The sequence below is a fragment of the Erithacus rubecula genome (assembly GCF_903797595.1).
Source record: "Erithacus rubecula genome assembly, chromosome: Z".
Classification (NCBI taxonomy): Eukaryota; Metazoa; Chordata; class Aves; order Passeriformes; family Muscicapidae; genus Erithacus; species Erithacus rubecula.
The window spans coordinates 1,963,371-1,977,518 of NC_136661.1; the positions used below are offsets into that span (position 1 = coordinate 1,963,371).

A 14,148-nucleotide genomic window follows, 5' to 3' on the forward strand; every position below is an offset into this window, starting at 1 on the left:
AACAGGCCATGACCATTCTGAAGCACAGTGCCTGTTTCTGTTGTGTTGGCCTATATTCAAAACTAAAAGTGAAATCTTTTCTCATTTTGAGTATTTTATTTTCTGAAAAACTTTAAAATTAGTAATCACACTTTATGCTTTCACAGAATTGTCATTAATATAATCAGATACTAATTGGCAACTCTGCTGCTCTTTTTAAAATTATGATTTCCCTTGATTAGCTAAAAAATGCCCACAGATGTTTAGGCTAAAATTATTTAAAAAGTGCATGATATTATCATTGGGGTGCCCATTGTTATTGAATTTACATTTTACAGAGGAGGCTTAATGTCATTTACTGCACCCAATACCAAGGGACAACATTCTAGGAGATGTGTCAGGTGATGATGTCTTGCTCTTTTTTCTAAAGAAGAGAATCTATAAGGAAACAAATAGACTTGCTGTGTTCAAGATGGAGCAAAGGTTGGAATTCTGGAATTCTTCTTTACAGTCACAGTAGAAGCTGCCTTTTGGAAAGGCTGTCAGTGAAATCCATGCTCTTGAGCCCTTTAAGTGTGATGATAACAAATTTGCTACATGCTGTAGCTTCAGATGGGAGCAAAAGAGTGTCTAGTGATTGCTGTTTGATTCCCAAATAAGCAGGATAAATTCTATGAGACATGGGAGTTCAAATCACCAACAGATTTGAGGGGAAGCAGTGGCGGACTTTGCAACATGCATCCCCTTCAGGATGTTTAGGTGACAGTACCTGCTTACTTGTTCCTTTTAACACCTATGCTGCTGCACATGAATTGCTGTGATGTGCTAACCACTTTATCATTTTATTACAGTTTATTACACCATAAATTTTTATATCTTCTTAACGATCCTACAAGAAGCTTAATTGTTTATAGGAACATCCTAATTAACTAGAGTTCACTAGGTTAAGCAGAACACAAATTGAAACAGCTCTAAATGAAACAAACCCTACTACTTTATTCCATATAGCTTCATAAGGTTAAAATGGGATTTGACTGCAAGAATAAAAAATTCATACTGCTTTCAGATGTTTAAAAGATAATACCATGGGTAACTTTACCTCAGCTTTCTCTTTTGTAAATGTGAAATTGAAGGGAAGAAACTTCTTTTACCTTCTAGGAAGAATTTCATTTTGAGCTGTAGCATGATGAGGACACTTATCCTAGATTAATTTAGCAGACAGTAGTGTTACTTAATTATCCCATTTCTATCTGGATATTATGAAGAGAAAGGATAATACAAGAAATGTATAACATGAATCTCAGAGACATTCCTAATTGTATTCTAATTGATTACAGTCGATTTTTCTGAAGCATATTTAACAGGAGCAGAAACAGTCAGAGTACATGAATTGGGATGGGTAAAAGTGATGTGTATGAGTGGTAGAACTAGTTTTATGAATCAGTCTTCCCAGGGTCTGAACACCTTCAGCTGTCAGCAACCTTAACACAGCAAGCTTAACACAGCAACCTTAACACAGGAGGTTTTCCTGGAAAAACTGAGGGGGTTTAACACATATGGGAGAGCATTTCATAGGCTTGAACCAGAGCTACACCCTAAACTGAAACACCACCATGGTCTTGGCTGCCTTTGTGTAATGCATCTATGATACCATTCAAACAGAATGACATTAACAAGTGGGCAGTGCCTATTGCATTTTCATTACAGTTTTCAAAGCTGGATAAAATGGAATAGGTTGCCTGAAAAAGGTGGAACTGCCCCTCCCCACTTAAATAGAGAAGACACATCTTGGCAGAGCCAACTAAGGCCCTGCTTTCATTAGAAGACTGCACCAGACAATCTGTAGAAATCCCTTCCAACTTGGAATTTCTGTAAAACTGTGAATCACAATTAATAAAATTGAGGTGCATTAGAACTAAGAAGGAAATGCTCCAAATCCAGACTACACACCAGAACTCCAAACCTGGTTATGTCTTATTGTGTATAGTATATCAACCAAAAGATGTTAGGATGATTAAGATACATATAAACCTAATCTTACCATTATTAAGGGAGAGAATAGTTTCAAGGTGTTAATGGCTGAGAGATGGAGACTTAGCTTTGGAGACAAGAGACAGGAAAGTTCAAAGATGAATGACTAATCAAAGTAATAGAAAGAGATTATTTATTTAGCATCTTCCATTGTAGGTTGTAAATTTCAGCAATGACATCATTAATCTGCATGTCAAGGAGCAGCAAAAGTGGACTGTCCAACCAAAAGTTCTGAGCCAGTAGTCAAAGGCAATGAGACCATTGACCATGCCTGCACCATTAGCAAGTTCCTTAATGTCTGAGTGGGGTAGACAAAATAAGGAACTGGTAGCTGTGTCCATTGATAATCTCAGACATGGCAAGGGAATACAGTCAGATCAAGGGTCCATCCACAGGCTTCAATCAGGAACAAAAGAAGGTGGGCCAAAGATGGGCTACAAGATCAGGCTGTAACATGAGTCTAAGGTCATCTAGAAGACAGGACTACAGCCAGACACACCTGCAGTGTAGTACAGGAGGGGAATGAAGATCCTGGTCTAATCTTTAGTAGGGGTTCTGAACCCCTGGACTCAACATCCAAGCTGGTGGGCAAAATTATTGCACTAAGGACTCTGACACCATGATCCATAGCAGCTATCTGCAGCAGAGGAGACTGCTGATACCAACACACACAAAAGCACCAGTGTGTTGGAATGCTTACATGATAAGCCCTCTTTTACGTAAGCACCAATGCTCATACTGATGGAGAGTACTATGAGGTCCAAAGCCCACACAAGAGGCTCTGTCTCATCTTCCCTGCCCTGATCCAAATAGTCAGGTGTCTTCATCCCTGCAGTATTCCCATGCAGGAAATTTCCAGCCCAGATATTTTTCTGAGAAACTGGGATGAAGGTCCTCTACAGTATGTTCCTTTGAATACATTTGTTGTGAAAAAGAAGGGGGGAGAAAAAGCCTACCATTTAATTTTTATTATTAGTTTAGATGGCCTATTCTGAATCAAAGGCATGCTTTTGAGGTACCACTAGATAAACTCCATCTAACCCAAATTTCTGGGAGAAAGCATTTGAGGCTCTTTTTTTGTCCTTATTTTTGTCCTTTTTTTTTTTTTTTTCCAGTCATTTTTTCATTATCAGAGAAAATGATTTTTCTAAAGAAAGAAAGCATAAAGGAAGACACCTGTTTGGCTTGCAGGAATTGGCCAGGGAGGTTGTTTTCCTGACAGGCCAAAAGCAACTAGCATAGGGCCCCTTTAAAAAAAAAAAAAAAGGTCAGGATTCCATTTTTTTGCCCCCCGCCTCCCCCCCTCCATTTCATGTGAGCATTGGCAGAAACTCTGACAAGCAGTTCTTCATATTTTATTATGTTCTTGTCTGGCAGAATCTCTGTCAGGCAAAAACCTTGTCAGCGGAAAACCTGTCGTAGGATCAGAGGAGACAAAAACAGGTGTCACCGAGGCAGTCAAAACTGAAAAAAAAAAAAGATTAGGCTAAAGAGAGAAAGGCAGACAATTACATTAATGCCATTGCTTTTATCTTATAGATGTGTGTTATTATCTCGGGGTGCTGAGTGCGCAATTGCCTCAAAGAAAAGTAGACAGGAGACAAGGAGAAACTTGATAGTTATTAACTGAAGAGGCAGCGTGTCAAAGCTGGATGGGGTTCAAAGTTTTGTAAAGGAATAAAAAAATTGCAGACAGCAAGCAATGTCTGTGAACAAACTGTGGTTCTGCTCTCAGCTACATAAACCTAGTAGCATTCTAGATATTTTAACTTGGAATCAGATCATAGACAGAAAACTTAATGAAAGTTTTCATTCAGTCTTTTTTTTAATAACATTTATTTTGTGTACATGCAACTGAAGTGCTGGGGGGTTTTTTGTTAGAGCATGAAGCATGGTGAGGCATGAAAATATGTATCAGTTTAGTTGCTGTGTTGTTTGGGTTTGGAACACCTATTATCAACACATGTTTAATTTTAAAATGCTATTAAGAAGACTTTTACTAAGTGTGAACATCTGTACATGCAAGCTGTAAATTAGCAGGTTACATGTGTCCCTCTGTCAGAGACTCAGTGCATTTGGCAAGTGATTTCCATTATTAGTTTTTAAGTACAATAAAAGGCATTAAAAATGGTTTTGCATATGAATCAGAATTTCTTTACTTACTCTCCTTCCATGGTTTTTGCCTTAGTGAATATTTATCTTCTATATGGAATAAATTGCAAAAGTGATAAAGAGAGGGGTGAAAAAGAGGTTACCAAAGGATTCTATGTTGTAGCTGAAATATGTACTCAGACTGATTCAGAATGTTCATTCATTCATGTCCCCCACTCTCTTGCTCCAGGAGTGAATGGGATAATTTCCTACATCATGAAAATATTTGAGTTGTTCAATAAATAATGACATTTTTTCATCTTTAGTCACTTTCTAAGCATGATATTTTTCAGGAGCAAATTTTTGTGACTTCAAAGTGCCCCATATTACACCATGTTTGAGGTAGTATTAAATCTACATACTGAGGGAGGCTAGTTTACACCACCTCTTATGGTTGTAATAACTGGTCACTCCAGCATTTTTGTCATTACTAAGGATTTGTTACATTTTTTTCTGTGGTTGATGAAAAAGAAGGAAATAGTGAACTCTGAAAATGTGATGCTGTTCATGTTCACTGCTAATATAAAGAGTAAACTACAGTGCTCAATTGCCATTAGTAATACTGTATGTGTTTTGCCACATCAACACACTATTGTTGCAAAAGTATGATGGAATAATTTATATTTATATTATATTTTTAATCTGTCTTCTAATTTTAGTTTCTTTTGCTGAAAAAAGTGGCCCACTTATTTAGATTTTAAAAATGTCTGTAAAGCTCTTTGTTATTGTCTAGATACAGACTAGACAGATGGTTTGGTTTTTTTTTTTTTTTCATCTTCCTGTTCTTGAACAAATCTAGTAATCTAGAAAGAAGACGCTGGTTGTAAAATTTTGTATCATCATTTGTATGTGTGTGTGTATACACCAACAGTATTCCCCTTTGGCAAGTTGTGAAACAAGCTAGAGAGTATGCAGTTCAGAAAGGTTATATTGGAGAGCCCAAAACTAAAACTGAGATGGAATGAGATCCATAATGCCCTATTGCAACCCACAGACTCTTCTCTGTGGTATTCTGAAATACAAAACCAGGCAAATTAGCCTAGAGCTTTCACTAGACCTTTTCATCCTTCTCACGTTAATAAAATACCTATCTAGAATCAGGAAATTAGTAAGAGGTAAGTGTCTTTACAGCTCCAATTGCTTTGAAACTATGATATTTAAAATTCTTTTTTATTCAGTAAAAGCAAAATGTCATGCTTTTATTGTAGCTATTCAAAAAAATAATATGAGACTTCTAAAGTACAAAATTCATCACTGCGTATTTGTATTTCTTTTACTTAGCAAAAATGGAATCTGCTCAGACACATGACTTTTAATTTGGTTGACCTTTTTCACTGCATATTGGGAAGGAAGGGGTCTAAGGGCAATGAGTAAATTTGCAGAGCTGAGCCTCTGAACTGGACATACTATAGATGAAATTAAAAATCTCTTCTTTGTTTTCTGTCTTTTGATAAATTTAAGAAGAAGCTGTGCCTTATTTTAATGAATCATTTGTACTTATTTTCATTTTAATTACACAGTCTCAAAACTCCAATAAAGTATAAATAAGGTACATTTCCCCTCCTTACTTTATTACCTTAAAAAAAAAAATCCACCCCAAGAACTACAAATGAAACACAAAAGTTTGTTCATTGATTTATTGCAAAGATATCCAAGGGCTTTTTTTCTGAAATATTACTTAGTAAGAATACTGCAGGCTGTAATATGAAGATTGACATTGAAACAATTTCAAAGCTCTTCTGATATTTCAGATTATACTGAGCAGAATCTTTCTAAAATCTGTGGGATACTATTTGCTATTTGAGAAGCTAAAGAATGAATAAGCCAACATGGCAAAATTCAGGCTTGAAACTTAGGAAACACTTCTTAATGGGAGGGGTGGTCAAACCACAGACTTCCTAAAGAGGTGGTCAATGCCCCAAGACACTCCCTGTTCCTGAGGCATTTGGGCAACCCCCTCAATATGGTTTATGATCAGTCTTGGAGTGCTCAGGTAGTTGGATTACATGTCCATTTTTGGTCCCTTCCAGATAAAATGTTCTCAATTATTATGGTGCATATTTGATACTTCAGAGTTGGAAAAACAGTGCTGAAAGGTTCCTAATTCCTCTACTAATTATCCAGTTAGTAATTTGTCATTGTTGAAGGCAGTCTTCTCTAATGACCTCTACACCAAAAAATACTTTCTCTCCCCCACCTCCCAGTTTAAATTTCTGAATAAGTATATGAAATCTGGAATTCACCACAGAGTAATTCAGATCTACTCAATGATTTCAATAGTCTGTTAGAAGGTGGTCTTACAGGGTATCTATTTGAAACTAATATAATTTACACCATTCCTATTGTGAGTAATGCTAGTATTAGATAAAAAACCAACAACTTTGTTTTACTCCTAAGTATTTGATCAGTCCCTCAGGTAACGTATAACCATATCACCAAACATACTGCCCAACCTGCAGAATAAAAATATCAATTTCCTTGACTTTTCTTTTCATGACACATCTATTATGGAAATAGCAAAATAAATATCTTAGGAAAAGATTATACATAAAATGGGGGGGAAGGTCAGGCAGTATTTAACCTGTCAATCTCATTCATTAGACCTGGTAAAAAAATTAGTTTCATACCATGAAGCTTACTTCGGTGAAGTACTTTGGAAGAGCTTTTGGAAGAAAAGATCCCACTCTCCATGTTCTGCAGTATAAATGTCCTGCAGAGAGACATAGGACTGAAGTCCCTAGGTTTGTCAATTTCTCATTTTGTTTGAATATTAAATTAATGTTTAAAGCTATTTATTCAAAGTTGACTTAGCCACTAGAGTAGGAAAGATCAGACAGTTCAGTTGCAAGAAATGAAGTATGAGGAAACAGGAACTCTCTGACAATAGCAGTCCTTAGAGTAAATGTGTTGAATGAAGCCAGCAAGTAAATGATAAGGGCCTTTGCGCTCTGGATGTGAGAAAGCAATTTATCAAGAGTACATGAACTCTCTAGTGACCATAAGACAAAAAGAAACCAAGTACAGGAGAAGTCCCTATAAGATTATTTTAAATGCTCAGAAATTTTGATTTAAAAACAGCGAGAAGCTTAGGTGCTGCAACATAGTTCATAAAGTAGGAAGAAAATTAAATTTAAACATTGATACTCAGTAAAATGCCTGACGTCATATGCAATTCCATCTTTTTTAACTTCACAAGGGGATAAGAATTACCTTCATTCAGCAAATTTCCCTTATCTCTAAATTGTTCAAATCACAATGAATAACATGGAATTTGTAAAGCCAGGTGAAAAGAACTAGCTGGTTCTAGTAGCAGTGAATTCAGGATCAAATTTTTGGTAAATCAGGGGCCTTAGTTTTAACATGTTTAAAAGACTGGAGTTTAGGGAATATCTGTTTTATTTTTTTATCTCTAGAGATTAAGTATCAAACTTTTAACAGTCTATTCAATTCAGCATTCCTTGAGTCTCGGTCATTAGTTAATCATAAATTTCTCTTGAACTATGAGTAGTTCAAGAGTCTCTCCTGAGAGCCCTTCTGCCATAGCAATTAATATAACTTGTGACCTTTGGAAACTAGGCATGTTTTGAACTGCATCTGTGGAAAAGGTGATGATCTAGAGATGACTGGCATCCATCAAGAGTCCATACTGGGACCAGTACTGTTTCATATCTTTATCAGTGGCATAGTGAGGCCATCAGCAAGTTTGCAGCTGACACCAAGCTGAGTGGTGCTATTGAAACACAGAAGGACAGGATGCCATACAAGGGGACCTGAATAAGCTTGAGGTAGAGGACCCAAATTACCTCATGAGTTCAACAAGGCCACGGTGCTGCACCTGGGTCAGGGCAATCCCAAGCATGAAACTGAGAGATGAACTTGAGAGTAGGACCTGGGCAACTTCACTGGCTGAAAAGCTGAACATGACTGAACAATGTACACCTGCAGCCCAGAAAGGTGGCCATACCCTGCGATGCATCAAAAGCAGCATTGCCAGCAGGGTGTGGTGGATGATCCTGCCCCTCTGCGTCCCTCTGGTGAAACACCACCAGGAATAGTAGGGCCCCAGCTCTGGGGTTCTCAGCAAAGATATGCACCTGCTGGAGCAAATCCAGAGGAGACCACCAAGCTGATCAGAAGGATGGAGGCCTGTCCTGTGAGGAAAGGCTGGGAAAGCTGGAATCTTTCAGCCAGGAACAAAGTTGAAAAGAAGCCTGGGCAAGGTTCCTTGGCAACCTTAGTGGGCTTTCAGTACTGAAAGGAGGCCTACTAAAAGGCTGGGAGGAGATTTTTGACAAGGGAATTGGACAAGTGATTGGACAAGAAGTGATTGCTTTAAGCTGAAAAGAGGAGAATAGATTTAGATTAGATATAAAGGAGATTTTTCTGAAGATGTTGAAGCATTGGAGTATTTTCCCAATGAGGCTTTAGCTGCCCCATCCATATGAAAATATTCAAGACCAGATAGGATGAAGTTTTGAGCAACTTGATCTAGTTGAAGATGTCCCAGCCCATAGCAGGAGAGTGGACTGGCTTTTAAAAGTCCCTTCCAAACAAACTGTTCTGTGATTCTGTTTCTGAGAATCATCCAGGTGATATTTCTCTGGAAAATAAGTGCACCTGCCAAATGTAATGTTGACTCTTTGGAAAGGTTTCTTGTCTTTTCTTTGCTCTTTCCTTATACTCGGCCCCTTTTCTTTCAGCCTTGGACAAACTTAGTACTCAACACCTCTACCACCCAACCCAAGTGGAGATTGTGCAGTCCAATGTTGTGTTTGACATCAGCAGCCTGATGCTCTATGGTACTCAGGCTGTGCCTGTGAGGCTGAAGATCCTGCTTGACCGGCTCTTCAGCGTACTGAAGCAAGAGGAGGTGTTGCATATTCTACATGGCTTAGGCTGGACACTTCGAGACTATGTTCGAGGCTACATTCTTCAGGTAGGAAATAAAGCAAAGCATGTTTTCAAACCTAATTAACTGTTTGTTTTTTGTTTTTGGTTTTGGTTTTGGTTTTTTTTTTTCTGATGTATGGATATAGTGGTGGTGCACCTGAAGATGTAGAAGGATATGAAGTGAATTTAGTCTGGCATGCTGAAGCCTAATGATGGTGTTGGCAAAATAAAATATTCAGTTTTTCCTAAGCTAAAAAAATACAGGTGCCTTCATACCATAGTATTCATTTGTACTTGCTTATGTTTATTGTAGGAAATGCCTTAAATACTGCAAATACTGAGGTTAGCTACCTGCAAGCATGATCTGGCCATCAAAGGCAGCTGGCAAGTTTTCAAGGGCTACTGTTTGAATTGGGAAACTAAGATGCAAGTCAGCAGTTCTGTCATCTTTTTTTTTCTTCTTTAGAAAGATACCTAAAAATGTATAGATGAAATGGGGGTTCTGATCATGATGATATTGGAAAGTATCCTAATGTATAAACATGAAAATCCTTTTTATGAGGGCATTTTTGAAATATAGCTTTAAATAAAGCATTGCATGCAAATTAATTAAAATAGACAATCAAAAGGAAAATATATTTAACAGAAAAATGGACAGGCTCGCTTTATGAGTATGGTCACAAATATATGCATAGTTGCTTATTTGAAAAATTTCATAATCTATTGAATTCCAAAGTGAATTTTTCATTTTGTAAGACTATTTCATATTAATAACCTAATTCTACATACTTCTGAATTCTCTTAATGGATACTAACTTTATAGGAGGTCTTCATCATCTAGAATTCTTCCAGTTATTGAAGTGGACATGCCTAAAAAACTTTGAAAATTTTAGTTGCTGATTTATTGCTTTTCTTTCATAGGCAATGGTAGTGTGCATAGAGCTATATTGAAAATATGGGATTGAAATTGAAAATATGCTCTGAGAAATTCTGACTCAATTCCTTAGCTCCTATTCAGGTTTCTGTAGTTCGCGTGAAAGAAGTAAATTAGCATTATGTGATTCTATGGAAAACTTCATCTTCTGTGCTTGTAAATGTTTTCTTTAATGCTCTGCATTTGGGGTTTTTACAGAAAAATGTACTGAATTGTAAAACAGTGCTAGAGAAAAAAAACTAAAAAGCTTTATACTTTAATAATGAAATCTTTTTATTCATGTTAGGACACATATGAAATGGAGCTCTTTAATTGTTTCAGGATTCTCTCAGGCATCTATTTTGCAAAGGCTAAGAGTCACACCTATTCAAATAGAACAGAATCCACTTTTTTTCCATTATTAGTCTAAAATTAACATATAAGGAAGGATATATCCATAATATCCATAATATTTTTAGTAGATATCTATGATGTTTGTATGATATAAATGTGTGGCTATATATTTATAAATTTTCCATGTGGCATATAGTTAAGATGGATACATGAGAGATAACCACAGAGATATGTACTGCGATCTTATGCATATTGCATCACATTTTGGATTCCAGGATTCTGAATGCTACTGATCTGGCTGAAGATATTTGATTTGTAAAGGAATACATGTAAAAAATACATAATTTTTAAGATATAATATTAGAAATCTGATGGTTATTAAATGTGATTCATAATTAGGGGTAATATATTACAAGCATGGAATGCAATTCTCTGTCTCTTATAGACAAGAAGACTGCCTGAAATCAGGAGTTTTTTGTTTTAAAGGCCATTGAATCATGCTTATATTGATTTTGTTTTAGCTATCTTTTGGAATGATCTCAATATATGCAAGAATGGCTTGTAATATAATTATATAGATGTTTATACAGAGATTGTGACCTATGCATCTGAAAGGTGTAAAGGGCTGTAATACCACATTTGGTCACAGTTCAGTTTATCTGGCTAAAACTCAGTCACATTGTAGCCCCCAAGGCATGAATTTCACCATTACTATATTCAGCAACAGTATATTGAATATTATGCCATTTAAATGAGAACAATTATCAGTGAAAGTTAAGGGCAGCTGTTACAAGCTTGCCACATATTGACTTCATTAGCACTCGACTGTGTATTTTCTTAATGAGTGAATGAAGACCTATGATAGGTGTGTAGTCAAGCATCCCTGTTAATTTAGCTGCCTAATTTCAAAGAATCACACATTGGTCAAGGTTAGAAGGGAGGTCATCTTTTCCAAACCTTCTGTCCAAGCAGAGCCATCTAGAACTGTTTGTCCAAGACCATGTCTAGATAGTTTTTGAATATCTCCACAGAATCTCTAGGCAAAAAGTACATTTTGTTTCAATTACAGCTAGAAAACTCATTATATGGCAGAAAAGGAAAATGCTTAGTAAAACATACATGCAGAAAAACCTTGGGAAAATTAATGAAATCTATTATAATTAAAATTTCTTCTTTAAAAATAGCTCTATTGAAAGTATCTGTTATAAAGGAGAAGAGAGGCATACAGAGAAACTTGAAAGGAAATGTGTTGTAACACTAGCACAGTAAAAGTGCATATGGGTAATTTCTGCTTTGAGCAAAAGATGTTGCTCCAGAAGCTTATCATTATAGACTGAAACTTTTCAAATAATTGTTTGAGGCTTTCAGACTCAGCTTTTACATACAGAAAACTCCAAATGAAATGTTGTAAGCATGGTACAGGAATATTGGAAGTATTGCATGCCAAAACAAATCATCCAGAGTATCTCGCGCTATGGGATTGTTGATAGACTGTCATGCAGTGAACAGAGAAACATCTGACTCTCAGTCAGGAATTACAGTTCCTTGTAACTTATCTGTCCAAACCCCCCTGTTATCACCTAATTCCTGTCAATGCTAGTAAATTTATCATACATTCATACATACTCATTGTATATCAAATACAGAAATACATATCCATAGGCAAAGGTTTGCCATGATGGTGTAGTTTGAGAAAAATAATCTAGAAAAATAATATTTTACACTTGTAACTTTACAGAATCATGTACAACACTGTTCTCCCATTTTTTCCTCAGGGGAGGAAAAACAGGAAGCTTAGTAGCAAGAACTAAGAGAAGTAACAGAATAGGAAAAGGTAATGGTTGTAATAGATTCCAGAATATTTTATCCAGGTTCTAGATGCAATGTTCATTAGTTAACCACCGCGAAAGAGATTTGTTGAGCTGGCACAAAACTGGAGTTCTATGTTTTGGGATAGTCTGACTTCCACCTGTGCTGAATGTGCCCCCAACAGGATGGGAGCGTTAAAATATTTTAACATTTTCTCTAAATAGAGGAGTTTTTGAAGGGTAGGGTAGATGTATCCACTCAAAATAAATTGCTACTATCAGATGATTTCCACAAGCAAGCAAGCAAGAAACCAACCAACCAACCAACCAAAATAACCCCAACAACCAACCAAACTAACAGCCCTGCTACAAACCTCACAACTGTTTCCTTGTAACTTTCAAGAAAAAGCTCATTGTTTGCTCCACTGGAGAAACAAGAGAAAAACAGTTGTTTATTAGCGCTGCAAAGTGGATGTGATATTTGTAATACCTTCATGTTGACTAATAATGTTTCCAAATAGCAAGTTAAAAAGCAATGGGTAGAGAAAAATGCACTATCTATGCCTTCATTCAATGGATGCATTAATAGAGCGCAGGAAGTCAAGGAATCCTGAAGCCGCAGAGGTAATTTGATAACACCACTTTTCACATTTTTGCCAGTATTGACAATTTTCACAATATTGCCAGTAATGGCTGAAAGGCATTAAGACCTGGCAAGATTCTCTGGCCTCCATGCAAGAGTCAAGTTTTTAGTGAATAGATACATATCAATGAAATGTTAGTGACAATTTGTTCACCAATTTCATCAGACTGTAACACGATTAATGTTTCAGCAGAGGAACTGTTCTCTCATCTTTAGAACTGATCCTCAAAAAAACTTTATGGCATAGAGGAACATTCTGGATTGTGTTTGCTCCATAGGAATTCAGAGTGCTTCAGATTTTAGGCTTATTTTTTTCTATCTCATGGAACTAATTTACTGTATTTGGTGTCAACCTGTATGTGGGTAGTGAGTCTGTAAGTTTTCTCTTCTGGGAACACCTAACTTCACGTCTTTTACATAACAATAAATTTTTTTGTCAAAAACAGTTCATGTAATAGACATTGCATGGTCAATCACTAATCCTAAATGAAGTCATTTTCTGTAGCAAAGTCAATACTGAAAAATGATTAAATTCGATTTTATTAGATATAATTTTCTGCTTTGGGAAAATTGGTCTAGTCTTCCATTGTTGTACTTGTTATGTAGTCTGGAAGCAATTGTTCAGCATAAAGTCAGCTATGAAGGTGTGCTCTCAGAAGATATACATGGTTCAGGACAGAGAGTGGGGAGGTGCAGGCAGTGTTAGACATTAAAAAAAGATAAAATGAAATCCCATTAGATAAAAAAAAGCCTCATTGGCAGTATTAAATACATGGCAGTGTTTCAGTAATTCAGTTCTGAGATTTTAAAAGAAGAAATATCTATGTGCATAGTCAAACTACATATCAGCATATATATAACTGATATTGTTGATTATATTTGACAGTTTCTCAGATTTTTATAAAATCTTGGTAGTGTGGATAATTTGGTTTCTGTACAAGTTTACCACCACTAGTTTGTTCATGCATACTATTTATACATCCAGATTAAATGAAAATATTTGGGTAGAGGCCAAAGAAAGAAACTTGACCATCTTTAATAATATTGTTCCTAATTTCTTTTCTTTCTTGACGTAATCCCTTAGCATTTCACCTTCTAAATATTAACCATATACACAGGTAGAAATTGCTTTACTATTCTAAAAATTAAATATTGTCCACCATTGGTTTGTCTGTGGAGAATTTCAGAAGAGAAGGAGTTCTGTTTCTCTCTAACCTCTTTTAGAGACTTAATAGAGTCTTAGCTTTTCAGTCTGAAATAATTTGCCTTTTAAGATCTTTGAACTTCTTCTGTAGAACCCAAGCTCAAGGAATATTTCATTTAACAGCTTGTCAAACAGTCTTTCATACTTAAACATAATGAAATTAGGAAGAAAACAA

The 14,148-nt window shown here is 36.2% G+C and overlaps 1 protein-coding gene across 13 annotated transcripts in view; it reads left to right on the forward strand.

Annotated features, from left to right (window-relative positions):
- BNC2 (basonuclin zinc finger protein 2) overlaps positions 1-14,148 on the forward strand; it is a 330,274-nt gene that overhangs the window by 215,677 nt on the left and 100,449 nt on the right. For all 13 annotated transcript variants that reach the window (XM_079330760.1, XM_079330757.1, XM_079330759.1 and 10 more), the window contains one exon: positions 8,862-9,097. In XM_079330760.1, coding sequence (XP_079186886.1) covers positions 8,862-9,097 — 236 coding nt within the window. The remainder of the gene's footprint in view (positions 1-8,861; positions 9,098-14,148) is intronic.